Source organism: Dipteris shenzhenensis, chromosome 14, assembly GCF_047967505.1.
Source record: "Dipteris shenzhenensis isolate YYH24624 ecotype China chromosome 14, Dip_SZ_1.0, whole genome shotgun sequence".
Classification (NCBI taxonomy): domain Eukaryota; kingdom Viridiplantae; phylum Streptophyta; class Polypodiopsida; order Gleicheniales; family Dipteridaceae; genus Dipteris; species Dipteris shenzhenensis.
Window position 1 is genome coordinate 25,214,200 of NC_141609.1, and position 20,288 is coordinate 25,234,487.

The following is a 20,288-nucleotide window of genomic DNA, read 5'->3' on the forward strand; positions in this document are numbered from 1 at the left end:
CCCAAGTGCAGATCCCACGTCCAGAGCGTTTGGGCCCTATATTCAACTTCGCAACTGGGTGGAGAAACGGAGGAGTCAGGACGGAGCCCGGGAATTCACGAATCACCATTTCATATTCCAGCAAGAAGAAGAGTTGACTGGCTGTAGGAAACGGAGACTGTAGTCAATGGGTAAGGAACAAGACTGTATTATAGGTTACCGCTGGATTATTATCGAATGCGACATCGATCAAGGGACTACGGGTATCGCGGTGTAGCGCTATCAGATACACAGCCACGGCCCACTAGCGAGCTTGAGTGGACCGCGGGTCTGGCATTGCAGCAGGGATTTCTCTCTGGCGGATGATAGCCTGGCATGCTGGCCCCCTCAGGGCTCCAGGCGCCAGGCATTCAGGAAGGTGGGGTGCGATAGGATTTCGTCCAATAGGCCTGAAGAGGGAGATGTTTTCCAGAAAGAGCGTTGCAGTGATCTCTTGCCGATGACGGCGAGATGTTGACTTCGGGTCCTTTCCAACTCCTGAGTCTTGAGTTACCAAGGCAGAAAGATAAATAACTCCTGCTCGTAACGTCGAGCAATCTGGGGAATCGGAATGCGGTAGCTCATCGAGCGCATTACAACGATGCGGTAGCGTCCCTCTAGGGACCCAGCTTTGTATGAGCGACGCTAGCTGCGTATGCAACAGAGGGAACTCTCGACTTGGGAGCGAACTGTATACTTTTTAAGTCAAGAGGTGTACAGTATACAGAGAACTCGTTACCCGAGGATTATACACTGTGCCGAGGGGTCGGACGAAAATTAGCCAAGGATTGTAGACTCGAGACATCCTGTATAATTGTACGTATCTAAAACGAGAGATTATGCACCATCAAAAACGTTGTGGAGCTGCTGGACAAACTAATTACCGAGCTGCTGATAGTGCATCTCTAGCCACTAATGGAGCTTTAGATATTTAATCCAGAGGAGATATACATGCCAATCTAGAAGGGCTGCATGTTGAAACCAGAATCAATTCAAAAGAAGTAGTGATTAAGTCTGTAAACAGAGAGAGACAGAGAGAGGGCCCAAACGCGACTTGGGATCAGAAATAAGCTAGGTAACTGACGGGGATGCATTACAATATCAACCGGGACGTAGCAAGATATTCCCACATCCCCATGCGAGTCACGAGTCATGCTAAAACCAGAATCAATTCAAAAGAAGAAGTAATGAAGAGAGAGAGCGAGAGAGAGATTCAAGCAGCATCAGAAATAAGCTAGGCAACCGACGAGGGTGCATTACAATATCAACCGGGACGTAGGAAAATATACTATAGGGGGATGCATTATAATATCAACCGGGACGTAGCAAGATGTATTCTTAGTAGGGGCTCCCACACCCCCATACGAGTCATGCATGAGTCATCAAAGGCTGGAGGAGCATCAGGCCGGAGAGCCTTTTGGGAGGAGGAAGACCCACTTCCACAGATCACGATTCACGCAACAGGAGCACAGAGATGACTGCGATGACTCGTGAGTCGTGACCCTTTTGAACTGTGTTCTATATTATGGTAAAGCGGTCCCTAGGGACCTGCACAATGACGTCCTCACACGGCCCACGGCCCTCAAGCCCTTGTCGTCCTACGTAGTGTGGCAGCACCAGCAGCAGCACGCCAGCAGCTGCCCCGGAGTGGTTATATTATGTATATACAGTCTTTCGGTATGGCAGTGCCGGCACTGCGACGCTCAATATGAACAGCAAATAGCTTGTACTCAGCCCTTTCGGCCGCGCAGCAGGCTGCAGCCCCCACCTGAATTCAATGCTCCAGCCCGTAACTTAGGCTATTTCCAGCTCCTCCCTTTATCTTGAGCTTGCAAGTTGCAAGTTGCAACAAATACAATGCTACCATTGAGCAATTTGAGCTCATCGGATGATCGGACGCAGAGTTTGCTTGCTTGCTTGATTTCGTTTCCTCATCAGTCCCCCACGTCCTTTTGATTAGCACCAGGCCCATTACGACCCCCGAATCTACCTTGCTTGTCACCTTTCGCACAAACAGCGACAAGCTCCGCAGTCATTTTTCTCACTTCGGCCTTCAACTCCACAAATCATGAATCATGATATGCATCCTACTACCCCGGACAAATTGCCAGGAGAGCAACTGCATTTCATCCTCATCACTCAGACCGGTACGTTTTCGTCGTGAGCGCGAATCTATCCTTTGTTTGAGACCACGGTGACAAAGGACCAAAGCTCCCAGTGAATGCATTGTCTTCGCTAAATCGTGAATCGTCAGACGCTATCGTTTGTTCTCCCACGGCCGGGCTGGCAGGCTGCAGCGACAACCTTGAAGGATGTTGGGATGGAAAATTGAAACTGGAGTCTGCATGTCTTGGTGAAATTTTCAAACAGAGCTCGCAACTTCTTCCCAAGCAGGGCCCAGAGAGATTGCATAGCAATCTTTAGATCCTTTCTCGATCAATCAGAGCTAAACAAAAGATCAGATAATGAATTAACGAGCTGACAGAGCAAATGGGGAAGAGCTAGCTGCAGACAACTTTTATTTTATTTTTTTAACTTTTATTTTATTTTTTAATTTTTTTTCAAGAAAGAGACTTCTATAAAGTAAGAGAAAAAACCCGCGTGAGCAAGCTCAAAGCGGAATACATCATGAAATCATGAGATAAATAAACCCCATCAAAATGAGGTGGAAAACAACCTACTTTTATTTCGACTGACTAGACACTAGCCAAATTGTAGCACTAGTCGTGACTCACCTTTCACGAGCCATTGTTGGTTTGTCCAAAAATAGCCCAACAAGGTGTGGACTCAACCGTGGCAGCAAGGCACATAATCCTAGAAGAAATTATATGCATGCATGTAGAATGTGCATAGTCATATGAACCCATTACTTACAAGCAAACAATTCTACTTGAGGCACAAAGGTGGAATTACCGTGTTGTCATGTGAGCCTAATGCATAAAACCAAACAATTCTAGTGCATGGAGGTACTCAAAGGGGGACTCACTAAGAGCTTGTTCCACTGTTCTTCTCTGCAAGCGACTCTGCGAGCAAAATCGCCATGAAATGCCAAGGCCATAAGTGTTCCCTTGCAATGTGTGCCTCATCGCCATGCCATAAACGAGCATTGTTCTGCCTTGTTGGAGATGGATTTTTGGACTCTCCCTCCCAACTTTGCAGTGCCAGCACGCCATTATACTTGCTCCAGCCACTAGAATATATTATTTCAATGCCTACACAAAGGAAGAGATCTCTAGGAAGGTTGATAGCTAGTTGGGCAACCTGAGATTACAGGTTCCTCTCTGGTGGTGTTCTAACAATCCTAGCATGCGGAAAGAAGAGTAGGCAAATCCAGGCACGCGAGAACAATCGCGAGCTTCTATTGGGCATAGCATTTCAATGCCCAGATTATGGAGCTAAGCCCATCACGGAACGTGCTCTAAGTTGCAGATGTGTAAAGTATAGGAGATGTTGAACCTCATTGGTTGAAACATCTTGCTATTGCATTAAATGGGTTGGCACGACGTGGAAGTAGGTGCTTCTTCAATGTAGCTGAGCAAAGGGCATTTCAAAAAAATCAGATTTATTTACCTTAAATAGGTTATTTCATGCCAAATTTTTAAGTAGATTCGTGGACCATGGCTCTCACATAGCAAGGCTCTAAAAGCTCCTTCACGTGTCTCCCTGGAAGCCGAAATGCCAGTGGTACTAGGAAAGGGTATTTGTTAGGGCATTTAATAAAAAAGGGCAAAGCTTTGGGAGGTACATTAGAATGCTCACAAAGGAACTTGGATATTACATCTCAAGCCTAACATCTCAAATCGGCCCTTGACCCAATGTATCACCTTAATTTTGGATCCCTCGCTTCACTCTAGATAGCAAAACTTGGGTTTGGACAAATTGCCTACGAGTAGCAATGTTGGAGCTCAAAACATTTCTTTAACTTGCTCAAATTTTCTGAACATTTCCTATGGATTCACCATTAGGGCATCTTCGAAATCCTTTCATTTTTAAAGGGATTAGGAGTCTCTAAGGCTAGTGGTTTGAGTGTTGGGTTGCCAACCCTCAGGTCATGGGTTCAAGTCGTGGAGACTAGGGCATGGAGTCCTAGCTTGTGGTTGGGTGTGTGTGTCTGGTGTGTGTGAGTACCATAGCTGTGGACCCATTGCCCACCGACGATCCAGGGCAAGATACCCCTTGATAGGAGCACATGTGTGTGAATGTGGTGTGAGTGTGCTCAAAAAAACAAAAGGGACTAGATAACCATTGTTGGTTTGTCAAAAAATAGCCCAACAAGGTGTGGATGCAACTGTGGCAACAAGGCACATAAACCTAGAAGAATATACGTGCATGTAGAATGTGTACAATCTTATGAATCCATTGCTTGAAAGCAAACAATTGTACTTCATCTTGAGGCACAAAGATGGTCTCACCAATGAGCCCATTGCGCAAGGGTGTTGTCAGGTGATCCCAATGCTTAAAACCAAACAATTTTAGTGCGTGGAGGTGGACCGGTGGTATGGTCACTCATAAGGAGACTCACTAGGCTACATATGTGTAAAGTAAAGGAGATGTTGAACCTCATTGGTTGAAACATCTTGCTCTTGCATTAAATGGGTTGGTAGGATGTGGAAGTAGGTGCTTTTTCAATGTAGCCGAGCAAAGGGCTTGCTCGAAAATTCGAATAGATTTACCTAAAATAGCTTATTTAAGCCAAATTTTGAAGCAGATTCGTGGACCATAGTTCTCACATGGCAAGGCTCTAAGAGCTCTTTCATGTGTCTCCTTGGAAGGCGAAATGCCAGTGGTTGGCCATGCACTGGGAAAGTGTATTTGTGAGGGCATTTAATAAAAAAGGGCAAAACTTTGGAAGGTACATTAGAAAGCTCACCAAGGAACTTAGATATTGCATCTCCAGCCTAGCATCCCAAATTGGCCCTTGATCTAGTGTATCACCTTAATGTTGGAACCCTCGGCCAGCTCTAGAGAGCAAAACATGGATTTGGACAAATTGCTACTGGTAGCAATGTTGGTGCTCAAAACACCTCTAAATCTTGCTAAAATTTGCTAGACACTTCCTATGGATTGATCATTAGGACATCTTTAAAATCCTTTCATTTTTTAAGGGACTAGTCATAAGCATATAGTGTATTCCATGTGCATAAGATGAAACTTTTCTACTTGAACCAACCAAGATGCTCGAGGGGTTCACCTTATAGAATTTTAGTGTACATACCACATGCATTCAAAAGGAGTGGTATTTTAATTCAACTTTTTGTAAAAAATTAACAGGATTACAATAATAGGAGGGGTTTTTTAATTCAAGTTTAGAATGAACAGAAAGGAGACCAAGGCTATGGCGTTTGGGTTGCTTTTTTAAAATTTGTTTTGAACTTTTTGTGTTTTGGTGAAAATATTTATTCTTATGAGCAACATTAGACATTCACCTCTTGGATCTCTTTGACCTATGAAGGAAAGGCTAGCATGTTCCCATCATTTAGACCAAGTTGTCCACAATGGTTTTATCACCTTTGATAGTTGAACTAAGGAAAACTAGCAAAGAGAGAAAAGAGATTGCTAGGAGGCTATACATAGTGTGCCCAATATGTGGGGATTGGTAGAGGTTTTTTAAGGCCACACACAAAAAGTTGAGCAACATGAATCGAACAAAAGCACACTAATGTGAAAATGGCACGTTCAAAAAATGAAGGTGCCATTGCTCGCATTAGTATGCCATTTTAGCCTCATCTAGTTGCACTATGTCTTAATGATTTTTTAATGTCATGTGCGAGCTCCCACAAGCCTACAAACTTAATAGGGCTACTCATGAGACAACCTATAAATGCCAACCAAGGCTAATTGAGGATCTCTAAGGTATTAGGCCCTACTATGTACATTTAACACTATTAGATCTCACTCTTTATAAAATAAGTGTGTGAACATGAGGGGTAGCGACTCTGGCTTACCAACTTGGGGTTTTGCAACTTTGTGAGTGTGAGCATTGGCTCTTTGAGAGAGGTGATGGAAACAAGGGAGAGGAGCAATATTCACGAGAGATTGAGGTTTCTTTTTAGGTGAATTACAAATCTTGGAACTTAATCTCTAAATTCGAAAATAGAAGGTTTCGAAACGTGAGGCACTCTCCACTCATGTCATATCTTTGCTTAAGAACTTGCAAAATTTAAATGAAAAGCTTTCACAATTTCAACTTTGAGGTTTTTGTTTGGGTAAGGAAAAACGCGACCATGTTTGGTGTTTGTGCATGCGAAGTATCAAGGCAAGGATGGTGGTGTTAACAAAAGCAAAGGTCTAAGGAGATGCTTCTTTTCACGTGAGTGGGAATTTTTTGAATACGTGGATGGTGGAAGGGGAGCAGAGGGGCGATAAAAAGGCCACTAAAATTTTATCGAACCAAGGTCAGAATGACGTATAAATACAATAAAGGGGGTCGTAGCATGGCGGGCGTGAAAACATGGACGTCCACGTGTGCGCCACGTAGGAAGACACGAGGAGGTACACTGTGGGGGGAATTAAATCATGTGAAAGAGAGTACCCGGGTAGGGGACCCGGTGTTTTGAGAGTCCATATCAGCGTCTACGCCAGCGTGTCCGTGTGGCTCATATTATTGTTTTTAGAAGGGGCTGGGGGGGGCGGCGACGCCGGGCGCGGAGCTGTGGGACGCCGCGGGATACGATACATTATTGGCTGGTTGGTTTTGCGCCGCCGGCGGTGCCGACACTGCGCTCATGTGAACAAATGCTACTCCGCCGCCGCTTGCTATTCTCTTTACTATTGCCAACCCCCCTCACACTAGTCCTCCCCCTCCAATTCTTTTCGGCTCCTGCCCCGCCTTAGAATAATGCATGGCCGCCTCTCCCATTGCCCTCCTCCTTCCTCTTCCCCTCCGCCTCCTCCTCCACCACCCTCTTCTGCTCCCTCCTCCTCCTTTGATCACCTCTCCCACTTCCCCTCCCTCCTCCTTCAGCTCCCTCCTGTTGCTCCCCCTCATTCCCTCCATTATAGTAGCCTCCCTTCCGCTCCTCCTCCTCCCTTCGCCTCCTCCCCCCCCCCCTTGCCAGCTCCCTCCCTCCCCGGCCTCTACTCCCTCCCCCTAGACTTCGCCTTCCGCCGCGACTCTGTTAAATTGGAACCACCGTCCTCTGACTGCGCGGAGCAGCAACACTCCGCCATGACCAATATTTCCAATTTGACGTCCGCCTCCGGCGAAGCCAGTGGCTCCTCCGGAGATCCAGGCACCGGTGGCGGTGGCGGTTGCTCGCTGCTCCAGCTGCCGCTGCAGCCGCACCCTCAAATCTCCACCGCCGCCAGCGTAGCTCCCGGCAATGGCAACGGCCAGACAGCCGTCGTCAAGAAGAAGAGGAACCTTCCCGGCATGCCAGGTTCGCAGCTTCCCAACCGTAGTTGAAGTGGGCACTGGGTTAGAATCGTAATTCAGCTAAGCTCGATGGATCTTGGAAACAGTTGTGTTAGTCTTCTTCGCAAGCTCCATTAATCGGCAGCCGCTTGAGGATCAATCCTAACATCTGGTCTGGTTTTGCAGATCCTGATGCCGAAGTCGTAGCCTTGTCGCCCACGACACTCATGGCCACCAATCGATTCGTCTGCGAGATTTGCAACAAAGGATTTCAACGAGATCAGAACCTGCAGCTGCACAGGCGCGGCCACAACCTGCCTTGGAAGCTCCGGCAAAGGACGAGCAAAGAAATCAAGAAGAAAGTGTACATCTGCCCCGAACCCACTTGTGTTCACCATGACCCTTCCAGAGCTCTGGGAGATCTAACTGGAATCAAGAAGCACTTTTGCCGGAAGCACGGAGAGAAGAAATGGAAGTGTGAGAAGTGCTCAAAGCGCTATGCGGTGCAGTCAGATTGGAAAGCTCACTCGAAAACCTGCGGCACTCGCGAATACCGGTGTGATTGCGGAACGCTCTTCTCAAGGTCATCTCTTTCCCATACTTTTGAGTTTTCGCTGTGTATCATTTCCCAGAGGTCACGAGGATGAGTGTTTGATAGGCTGGCACTCGTTTTGCTGTTCTCGTGCTCATCTCTTAGGGTGATGTGTAGCAGTCATTCCTTTCGTTTTCACCTGAGGTAAAGGATCGAGATTCTCGTTTAAATTGTCATTGATAATCTTCAGTGTGTTTTCTGCGATCCCGTGATATGGTAGCCGCCGAAGAGCTGCATCTAGGGCAAAAGTTCTGCAAGACTTTGTAGTCTATGGTCGATCTACGATTAAGTATTGAATTTTCGTAAGTGTTGTTAGGACATCGATTCTATAAAGTATCTGGAAACGCCCCTAATTTGGGCATCCTTTCGTTGGCAATGTTTGCATGGCGATCTAGTTTCGTTCTTGCTCTCCTCGCCCTCCAGTGTGTCTAAGCAATGAAGCTGCGACACGATGTAGAGTTGTCCTCGCTCTCCAGTAATGATGCTTGATAACGTGCCACCAGTGGATGCTGGAGAGTCAATAACGATGCATTCTGCGTCAACTTTTGTTCCGCCTAGCGACCAAAGCCATTGCGAAGAACGGTTTGGTAGAGCTTCGGTGATTGACTACTTCTAGAGAAATAGTAATTTGCGTATGCAGTTTCGTCAAATGTAACTGATGTTCTTCTATTGCTTAACACGGCCATACTCATGCTGGGAAATGTGATGCTTGTCATTGCCTATACTGTGCGCCATTCGCTAACTTCCGTGGGTGTTGCGCTTGCAGGCGGGATAGTTTCACCACGCATAGGGCTTTCTGTGATGCGCTCGCTGAAGAAAATGCAAGAGTCAGTAGCGGAAGACCTGTGCCTGGTAGTCATAACAGTGCTCTCGGCATTCAAGCAGGAGGTCCGTTCAACATGATGAATGCTCCTTCCTCGCCTGGAAACCTTGTCCGATTGGGCGGGCCTTGCATGGATTCTCTCTCGTCATCCTTAAGAGCTGGGATCTCTGGAAGCGCTTCATCGTTATCTGAGGACAGTTTGTCGTTGTTATCGCCTAGGTGGGATCAGATGAACGCCTCTATGTCCGGCATGCCATCTTCACGTGGAAGATTGTCCTTATGGCTAGGTACAGGTCCAGGTCCAGGGCAAGCAAGCTGCAACGAACAGCTATTTGGAAGTTCACAAGGATTTTCAGTTGGTGGTTCCGCGCCCTATATGAACCCAATGAACTCGTATTCTGGGCAAGGAGGAACAGCAACGGCGGATATGTTGAATTCGCAAGATTACGAATGTCAAAAGCCATTATCTGGCATTGTTTCCGTGGATTCGGGTTCTACCAGCCATTACAGTAACTTACTGTTGCCAGGCATACGAGATTCGGGTATCGGTCAATCTGGTTCGATTGGGGACATGGATGCTATTGTTGGGCTTCCAGATTATCCGACGTTGGCTAACTGGCCAGAAAGAGGCTTAAATAACCGCTTACAGCACATAGGGTCTGCAGGACTAGGAAATAATGCACCTTCTGGACCAGCAGCATTGCCTTCTGCATCATCTCTCAGCAATCACGCTCCCTCTTCGAGTGCACAGATGTCTGCAACGGCACTGCTTCAAAAAGCCGCTCAAATGGGTGCAACTGCCAGCAACTCTTCGCTTTTGAAAGGTTTTGGGATGGCAGGTTTAGATTCAAGTTCCGGGGCATTCATATCACCATGGCCAGGGTCAAGTCTAGATGCGGGAAGAGGAGGAATGCCTGGTAGAATCTCTAGCCTTACTGAAAGCCACCCGTTGATGAGGAGGCCATCTAGTATACATCTCGGGGATATGGAGAGCCCAGATGGTCTAGTTGCCGATACAAGAAGCACGGAAAATGCTGGCCTCCCCGAACTCTGGAATTCTTCCTCAGCAGGTTCTGGTTTCTTATGCGGTGGCAGGCCAACACCATTTGGATTTTCAAGGAATATGGGCGGATTGGTGCTTCCTGGGAACGGTAAAACGCATCAACGTACATCTTCCAATGAGACAGTAGGGCAAACTAATTCACAGCAGACTCATGGAGTGTCAAGACCTCCAATCATGGGTGGCTCGATGGCGGGTGCCTTCGGAAGTCTGTCCAAAGTGGAGGATGGGGCAGCTGATAGACTAACCCGAGACTTTTTAGGAGTTGGGGGAGTGAGTAGCATAGTAGGAGCTGCTGGTGGAATGCGAAAATCTCTTTCTCATAGGGATCTTGCCAGCATCATCTCAGCTGGAATGGACCAGTACAATAATTCCAGGGACAATTTCAGATCTCTTTGAGTATAAGCTGGTTATCATAATATGCATTTTGATGAGCCTTTCCTGTGACAATTCAGTCAGAGAAGCAGGCGCGGGTCTGTCCATTAACAATGGCCACTAATTTACTGCCTCGGTTGGATTATATTGTGCAAATTACCCTATTGCTTCTCCGGGCTTACAGGCTCCCAAAATAATATTGGCAGCTCCAAAGCAAAGAACTGATCTTCGTCACACAAAAACTGTGCCTCCTGCAGGGCAAGCCAGGACCTAATTTGTGATGTCAAGCTGATGTGAAATCGTGCCTTGGTAGTCCTATGCTTCTGAAATAAATCAATTTCTTCTCCCTTGTATTGGCGATTGGATCTCATAGCTCAAACCTGCCAAATGCAGGTCCTCTTCTGGAGTGCAATTCGCTGGAGACGGAAAAGGCTTAAAGTAATGTGTCGGTGAACACGGCCTCCCGTACTTGCCACTTGTACAGTGTGCTTGATCTTTGGATTTATGTTTTATGTTCGACTAAACTGCCAAATGAGCTGCAGGTGTTCTTCCTTTCCAGGTGTTCTTCCTTTCAACCTTCTGACAAGCTCTTCTTGTCATAATAAAGATCACCTACTCTATGTTATCTTCAAGGATTGTCTTTCGATAGACACCCATGACACGAGTCGGCCACATCTTATTCAATTTTCACTTCGAGAGCAAATTTAGGGATAAGGTAATGATTTTCTGTGATTCTTATTTGCCTCTATCCGTATTGCAAGTATGAGAGGGTGAGAAAGAATTCTATACGAGGGGGTTCATGTCTGACGATGTGTGCGCGCGCGCGCGTGTGTGTGTGTGTGTGTGAGTGAGAGAGAGAGAGAGAGAGAGAGAGAGAGAGTGGTGGGGATGTACTCTGAACGTCCACGAGCTTCTTCGTGGATGTGATGCAGAGAAAGAGTTGCCGTCAACTTTGAAGTCATTGACCATACCATTCACAGTTTCAAACTGTCTGATCTGAAACATCAATGAAAACAGAAACATCATGAGAAGTTAGAACAGACGTAAAAACCCACCCATAGAAAGCAATCCAAGGGCCGGAAGTCGACAACCATGTCCTGAAGACATGCAAAATGTTCCTAAGAATTAAGAACAATCAACCTGCACCCCAAAGGCCTGCACCCAAAGGCTCGACAAGGAGGAGCCTGAGCTTGATCAATAAATTCTGTTCAAGAAGAGGATGGTATATCTCTTATCACACTGTACCCATGGTTTTACTCTCTCCTTTCGAGGCGTACATATCAATATGACATTATAGGTTCCCCTCAGAGAGCAGATTCCATAGTATAGCCATCCAACCTATATCACCTCACCCACTTAGACACAAGAGTCGTTAATAGGACAACCTTATATATACACCCATAAATAAGAGCTAGAGATGAACTGCATTCGTGCAAATTCCTCCATAGAAAGAGCTTTAGTTTGCCATGCAAATTCTTTCAATCTCTTTTGGCCCAATAAGTCTAGGAATGCCATCACCTTAAATGAATCATTACCTTAGAGTGGCTTCCTTAATCCTCTTATTGGCTCATAAGGAGCTAGGCATCTTAAGCTAGCATCTCCACATCTCATACTCCTTCCATAAGTAGGCAATAGTGAAGGGATTAACTAGGCATGCTTGAGTACAACCTTTGTCACTTGCCCTCCTGGTTTCTCTAGTCAAACTCACTCTTTGTGGAACTCCACTATATCCATAATCTTCGAGAGCTAACAAGGGGTTAACAAGCAAGTAATACTATGTATTGAAGCATTTAGAATTTGTCAAGTTTCATCAGACCAAATAGAATCGTCATTAAATGTCATCATTGCCTTGAGTCATATTCATTGAGGGATGCATGACTTCCAAGCCAAGCCATGGAAAAGACTTAATTATAAATCTTAAAAGGTTAAATGGAGCCTACATTAGGTATTGCAAGTATGACATCTCATTCCGTATTAGGGGCCCCTACGTGCATGTCTAACTAGCTATTGCCTTTGTGTAGAGTGTACCATTGAAAATTGTGGGCTGTGGCTATTGGTAGATCTATGTATCAAGTTAGCCATGATTCAAAATCAATTGGGGTACTCTTTCAATTAATGCAATCGACATAAAGTGCTGCTCCTACGACCTCAGCCCACTTTACTTCTAATATTATAATAAAAAAGCAGTGAACTATGAGGATGCACATTATAGTGATCATGGCCATGGTCTATAAGAAAATTATTACAATTACAAGCCAAATTGATAAGTAAGAAGCTTACATGATGCTGATCACCCCCCTTTGTGAAATTGCGTTGGTGGTCATGTACTATCACCCCATTCTTTTGTGCTTAATGAAGACTCTCTTATTCCATTGATGTGACATGTCTTTGGGGAGAATAGCAAGACCTATTGCATATGGTTGTGTCCTATGTCTTTGTTGAAATCTGATCCCTCTCAATTTGGGCCTCTTCATATCTCTCAATCTACTCTTGCATGCTGGTGCTATTAGGAATATAAAACTTCTTTACCTCCTCCCTTGAAGGTTTTGTCATCTTTCTTGTAATCCCTTTTGCTTGAACGATGTAACCCCACCATACAATCATCATCTTTAAAGTGCCAAAGGAGTGGCATACAATGCATGTAAGAAATTCCATGATATGCTTATGAAGGACTCTCGCAACCAATCCTATACCATGCTTGCCCGAAGCAAGCGTTACTTTTTGCCCCACAAACCCCTTTAAGTTTTTCGTAACATCCAATGACTATGACAATATCTACAATGGCTATCTCATCCATTATGTGCACAAGCAAGTGTGCTTGGAACAACATCATACTTGAGCGGAAGTGGTTCTCTAGCAAGCACATAGCTTGACAATGGATCATTTTGAACACCAAAGACATAGATTCATTGCCTAATGGGAGCTTTCACCAGGGACACTAGGTGGCCTCATGTGCACATTTTACATTTGATACACTCTTCTTGATCATGTGACCTTGTACATAGAGGGTACATAGATTTTGTCCTTGTAAGGCACTTTGGTTCATATCGTTTATCATTCCAATTGTTTGTGAAAGGATGCTTGCAATCAGATGACTTCAAAAAACTTTTCTACAACCTCAATCACCTCACCAAGTATGCTTACTATCCATCAAGATGTCTTTATGATATATTGGTATCCATCTAATCATGAATAATGTTGCAATCTTATTTTGGCATGTTCACATTACAAGCTAGATCTCTCCAAAGGAGCTCCACCATCGAGAATCAAACAAGAACTCTTATGCTCCCTTCGTATCTCTCTCACCAATCAAATGCTTCCAAATGATGGATCCCACATTCTTGAAGATATGCAAGGGGCATGAAACACTACTACACACGGGCCCTATTCCGATGCTTAAGCACCAACGTTTAGCATGTGCGGGGCGCTAATCATCGATAACCAAAGCGAGATTCCTTAAGTGTCGCTATATAGCAACTTTAGGCAAACATCGCTATATAGCGACATTTAGCGAGCGTCGCTATATAGCGACACTTATTAGACTTGTAAATGGTCGCTATATAACGACACTTATTAGACTTGTGAATGGTCGCTATATAGCGACACTGAGAGTTTCCTATAGCAACATTTTACAGAGTGTTTTTTCCCATACTGACCTTAAAAGATGGTTTTTCCCAATGACAAATTTTTTTTCCTTTTCATACTTGTTTCATCCTTTGAGAGAATAAAAGTACAAGAGCATGTACATCAAGCCTTTGAAGCTCATATATTCATGTCCAAGTTTGAGATGAAAAAAATCAATGAAGAGCATTTACATCAATGGCTTTATCCTGAGCCAAGTCTAATGTGCCAAACAAGTCTATCTCTAACTCTATACCGAGTTGATCTCCTATATCATCATCGTACTCTAGCATCGTATGTTCACCTAAGAGTACTTGATCATCTTCTTCAATAAAGTGTGGTGATTCTTGATGATTGTCATCTTCTTTCTCAATATCGTGATCTCCATCTTCCTCTTGTATGATGTCATTATGCGCATCTTCCTCTTGGCTCATATTATGATCTTCATCTTCTTCACTAGATCCATCTGGATCAATTGGATCCGGCATTGGTAGTGGCGTCTCCACATCCACATCTCTATGTTCAAAAATTTGCTTACTTCGTGGTGCAACGTACTTGGATCACGTACCACCATCTTAGATCAGAATGATCCGGATGAAAAACCACCTATATTGAAGATGAGTGCCAAATGCCATCAATTATATATATGAAATTATGCTTAAGTACATGTATCAATGGATCTTTAAAAACGAAAGCTTCGATTAATTAAATCATTAGTATGTACTTGCTCACAATGCTTGGGAAGAACAAAAGTATCACTTTCATCGGTCTAAAGTTTGGTGGAGTCTATCGCAAAGAAACCGCTACTGCCTTTTCTGAGTGTCACATGGGGACCGTTGTAAATAGTTCTAAACCATTTTACATCAAAAATGAAAATACTAAATCGTATGAAATCAATTTCATAGATTTCGCGTATGGTTCCACAATAATTCAACTGTGAGGAGAGAAGATTGGTATCCGAAGCACTTGCTCGGCTATCTTGTGTGAAGTTAGCCATGACTCCACAATCATACGTGACTGTCTTTGAATCGATGCGTTCCACGTGAAAATGTCGTCCATATGACCATAATGCACTGTACTTTTTGTACTGCAAAAGAGCATCATTAAAACAATGAAGATGCATCTATTTTATAGCGTATATTGCACAAATAATCACTTAATTACGTCAAGAGGTAAGAAACTTACATGCATCATACGTCTAGATGATAACTCTCGCTCGCACTTGTTTATTGTCTCTCCATCATGTTCGGCTTTACGTAGAGCCAGTTGTAGCCAATCAAGTGACATGTGAGTGGGGAGAAGGGAGAGATCCCGTGGATATGGTTGCGATCACCTGTACATTACTCTGAATCCCGTCCTTGCATTTATTCTTTCTACTTTGGTCGCTTCATATCTTTCAATCCACTTCTGCATCTCCTTGCTATTGAGGATACAAAACTTATAGAATTTCTCCATTTGCTCTTCGCTCATCTTTCTTTCAATCCCTTTTCCTTGGGGAACCTCGTCCACGATGCGATCATCATCCTTGCTATGCCAAGCTTGCGGCATATCGAGCTCCGTGGATGCAAGAAACTCTGTGATATATACTAATCTTTGTCTTGCTCTTTGTCTTACAAATCCCTTCAAAGTTTTCATAAACCGCTCGAGAAAACACATTCACCGACTATGAACGGTACCTGCAATGGCCACCTCATCAACTATGTGCACAAGCAAGTGCACTTGAGTTGTCATATTGCTCGAGGGAAAGTGCTTCTCAAGCAAGCATACGGCTTCGATGGATTCCACACTAGCCTTCTCGATGCTTGATATGGAGATCTCTTTTTGAGATATCCACCTATTTCACATGCCCATGTAAGATATATTCATAAGCAATCTACAGATTATTCATATTAAATTGAAGAAAATGCAATCAATGCGATTTGATAGTAAGCATACCTCACAATACCTAGCATTTCTAACATCTTCTTGTAAGCATCCTTTTATTGTAACTGGGAGGATGAACTATCAAAGCAACAAAGAAGTGATGTCAATAATATAACATTATCCTAATTACACTAATGCATCACAATTATCGGTACACTAATCCTATAGCTTAGAATACGTGTAAGACCTTGTGCCAATCATAGGACTTGAACCCACTAAGCTTATTTTCCTTTGAAAATCCTCCTTTCAAGCAACGCATGTACCCTGTTGGTGTTTGAAAAGAAGGCAATATCCGCCTTGACCGCTGCCTCCTCTCTCATGGAGAGGATCCATGTTGCTTTCGGGAGAATAACGTTTCCCGAAGCACCCACTTGGGGCCACAAACGAGACATCCTATTCATAGCACGCAAGTCTTCTTGCACTCCTCTCGAGTCTTTGGAACCAACCAAGTGTGCCCAAATAGTACCCCCCACATTCTTGAAGATATGCATGGGATCCAAGAGATGATTGATTTGTAACTAACCCCAATAAGGAAGCTCATGAAAGATCGATAGCTTCTTTATACCATGAGGAGGTTCCTCTCCATTCGCCCTCCAAGCCTGAATCCAATCACTTGCCTACAAATATGGTGGTGGTGGATCAAGTTGACCTCCACGCACAAGATGGTCCACTAGAAGGCATCGAGCATGACCTTCATAAACATTTTTCCTCATATGTTTGGAGTATCGTGCAAGCGATTTCAAACCTAGCCCACAAATAGGACAAGCATGGTACCCACTTGTAACAAGTCCTGGACGTGTGCATGAATGTGTTAGTATAAGGCATGCGTGCGAAAGAGAGTCATAAAAGCATAATCCTATAGTATACATGTAAAGATACAACCACATACCTACGCATTCTCCATATCCTGGGTTATAGTCATGCATGGTTCACATCAAGATACCCCTAATCAAAATATCATTAGGATGTCTAGGAGCTCTAGAAATATCAAAGACCCGCACTCCTCTCCATAAGATCTGTAACTCCTCTATCAAAGGTGCCATGTACACGTCCATATTTTTGGCCTTGTACTTCCTTGGCACAAGTAGTGCAAGCATGAGGTGTCCCTTCTTTATTGTTAGCCATGGTGGGATATTGTAATTCACCAAGACTATGGGCCATATCAACCAAGATGTCGAGCGTAACCCGAAAGGATTCACGCCGTCCATGGTGAGCCCAAGATGTAAGTTGCGTGGCTCCCTCGCAAAGTCTAGCCATTGATTGTCAATGTGCTTCCAAGCTACACAACAATCTGCGGGAATCCTCAATGTGTCATCAGTGGACCGATGAGATGCATGCCAAGTCATCAGCTCTGTTATAAATTTGCATCGAAACATGTGCTGTATTCTTGCAATGATGGGAAAGTGTCTCAAGACCTTTACTGGTATCTGCTCACCCTACAAGTCATCTCTATATCATTGTTCCCTACACTTCGGACAACTAGCCAAATCTCCATGCTCATGACGAAAGAGAATACAGTCATTACAGCAAGCATGGATGGTATCATAATCCATACCCACCATTGTTAGCATCTTCTTCACTTCATCTCTTGATGTAGGCATGGTATTTGGTGCAGGCAACATCTTTTGGAGCAACCTATCACAATTCAAACATACATAGGCTTCAAATAATGATGATTCTCACCTCTCTTTTCCCCTTTTCTTTCTCTTTTCCCCTCTTTCAAAGCAACAAAGAAGTCATGTCACTAATCCTACAACTTAGAATACCTGTAAGACATTGAGCAAGCTTAGAATCCTACATCTTGACATTGAGCAAACATTTATAGGCTCCTACATTCTTTGAATTAGAGTGACAGAAGTTTGTATCTGTTTGCTCAATGGTAGGCTATTGAAGCTTCACGTGGGGAAAAAGAGAGAAGGAAAGAGAGAGGAAAAGAGAGGAGAAAAAAGAGAGAAAAAGAGAGGAGAAAAAGGAGAAAAGAGAGGAGAAAAAAGACAGAAAAAGAGAGGAGATCAGAGAGAAAAAGAGAGAAAGTGAAAAGAGAAAAAGTGGGGATAAAAGAGAAAAAAAGAGAAGGAAAGAGAGGAGAAAAGAGAGGAAAATAGAGGAAAAGAGAGGAGAAAATAGAGAAAAAAAGAGAGGAGATAAGAGAGAAAAAGAGAGGAGAGAAGAGATGAAAAGAGAGGATAAAAGAGAGTCACAATTCAAACATACATAGGCTTCGAATAATGATGATTCTCAAACATACATGATGATTCTCAAAACAAACAATATCCAAATAATGAGTCAAATTAATGCGAGAGCTAACCTCATTAAGGCCGAGACACTTGTATCCGACCACCCATACTTTGCTTGCAGATTCAAGATTGAGAGACAAGCCCGTAGTTTGGACATCCTAGCACGCTCATACAACTGTATTGATTGCAACTCTCACATATTGACCAAGTAGACTCTGACATCACGTGTACATGTGATGTAGTGCCCTTGAAAATAGAATCCATCATGTCCACCATACCCTTGTCATCATCCGGCACATCCGGGAGACTATAGACTTGCTCAGAGTGTGAAGGTATATGTACACCCTTGCCACCCTCCTCATCCTGTCTCAAGATTTCGTGTAAATATAAGATCTTGTCTCAAGGTTTCGTGTCATAATGGTGTCCAATATTAATCACGAACTCGAATAGCATTGACTTACCGATGATCCATTACCGCGTGTAAATTCAAGATTGAGAGACAAGCCCGTGGTTTAGACATCCTAGCACCCTCATACAACTGTGTTGATTGCAACTCTTGCATATTGACCTTAGACTCTGACATCATGTGTACATGTGATGTAGTGCCCTTGAAAATAGAATCCATCATGTCCACCATACCGTTGTCATCATCCGGCACATCCGAGAGACTATAGCCTTGCTTAGTGTGTGAAGGTATATGCGCACCCTCGCCACCCTACTCATCCTGTCTCAAGATTTCATGTAAATATAAGATCTTGTCTCAAGGTTTCGTGTCATAATGGTATCCAATATTAATCACGAACTCAAATAGCATTGACTTACCGATGATCCATCACCATGTGCAACACCAATGGTGGGCACTGGTTTGGACTCCTCCCCATACATCCGCAAGTGGCACATGACAATACGACGTTGATGTTCTACTTCTCGCTTGCAATGAGTGCAATGACAATATAACCTCTCCGTAAGCCACTCTGCACTCTCAGGCATTGGCGCATCATCTAACGAGCTTCCACTCGTCCCTTGCATCTGCACACTTCCAAAATAACAACATGAGCTACAAGGAAATCTATTAAGATCCCAAAAATAGCCACCCATGAGCTTCTTTTCTCTCTGCTGACAATAAGTGCCCTGAATCATCGATATATAGCGACACTTTGCCCTGAACCGTCGCTATATAGTGACACTTTTTCCTGTTCCGTAGCTATATAGCGATGCTTTTTGGATATAAACGTCGCTATATAGCGATTGACCAGCATCGTTACGACGTTGGGGGCTTAAACGCGAAACCCTGCGCGACGCCGTCTTTCACATCTCTATTGCAAAAAAAGTAAAAATCTCTCCTCCCACCTTATATTGGACGACCTCGCTATCCTTCTCTCTATCCCCACTCGTCACCCCTACCCAGCCCCTCTCCAAACACTTGTGCTCCCTCTTCACCCTTCTCCCTCTCTACTTGTGTGAAAGGAAGTTTTTCAAGAAGGTGAGTCTCTTTAAGCAATGTAGGTTCATCTTTTGTTATTTGCATTGGCCTGCAACTAGCTGCAGTAATGGGCATAGGGACCCTCTCTTCCCCTCTCTTCTCTTATTTCCTCTTCTTCCCCTCTTTTCCTCTCTCTTTCCCCCCCTCTTTTCCTCATATGCTCATGCATAAGCATAAGCATAATATTTCTCTCTTTTTCTCTTATGCATATGTTTTTCCTTCTCTTAGGCTTGTGCTCTTTTCCCCTCTTCTTTTTCCCTTCTTTCAATCTCTTTTCCCCTCTTCCTTCTCTTATTTTTCATTCTCTTTTTTCCTCTTTTTCTCCTCTTTTCATAAGCATATGTATTTGCCTATGCTTATGCTTATGCATGAGCATATGCTCATATGCTCGTGCATAAGTCTTTAGCTTATGCTTTTTTCTTTTTTTCTCTTTTGCTCATATGCTCATGCATAAGCATAAGCATATGCTTTCTTTCTTTTTCTCTTATGCTTATACTTTTTTTCCCTCTTCCTTCTCTTATGCTTATGCTCTTTTCCTCTCTTCTTTTTCCCCTCTTCCTTCTCTTCTTTTTCCCTCTTCTTTTTTCCCTCTTTCAATCTCTTTTCTCCTCTTCTTTTTTCCCCTCTTTCAATCTCTTTTCCCCTCTTTCAATCTCTTTTTCCCCTCTTTCAATCTCTTTGTGAAGATAGTGGGAGAGAAGGAAGGAGTCTCACTTGTGGCTTTCTTACATACACAATGGGGGAATATGCACAAAGATGGAGGCTAAAAATAGTTTTCCTCTTCTTAGTTGTGAAAGCCAAA

The 20,288-nt window shown here is 43.9% G+C and overlaps 1 protein-coding gene across 1 annotated transcript; it reads left to right on the forward strand.

Annotated features, from left to right (window-relative positions):
• The first annotated feature begins 6,841 nt into the window (after positions 1-6,841).
• Positions 6,842-10,854, forward strand: LOC147894378 (uncharacterized). The gene is made up of 3 exons (XM_087385080.1): positions 6,842-7,397; positions 7,559-7,955; positions 8,731-10,854. Exons 1-3 carry the CDS (start codon positions 6,857-6,859, stop codon positions 10,244-10,246), a joined length of 2,454 nt encoding a protein of 817 aa, XP_087241206.1. The 5' UTR covers positions 6,842-6,856; the 3' UTR covers positions 10,247-10,854.
• Positions 10,855-20,288: the final 9,434 nt, after the last annotated feature.

Coding starts and splice junctions, on each gene's coding strand:
- LOC147894378 (XM_087385080.1), top strand. CDS start 6,857: ATGCATGGCCGCCTCTCCCATTGCCCTCCTCCTTCCTCTTCCCCTCCG. Junction 7,398..7,558: donor GAACCTTCCCGGCATGCCAG/GTTCGCAGCTTC, acceptor CTGGTTTTGCAG/ATCCTGATGCCGAAGTCGTA. Junction 7,956..8,730: donor TGCGGAACGCTCTTCTCAAG/GTCATCTCTTTC, acceptor TTGCGCTTGCAG/GCGGGATAGTTTCACCACGC.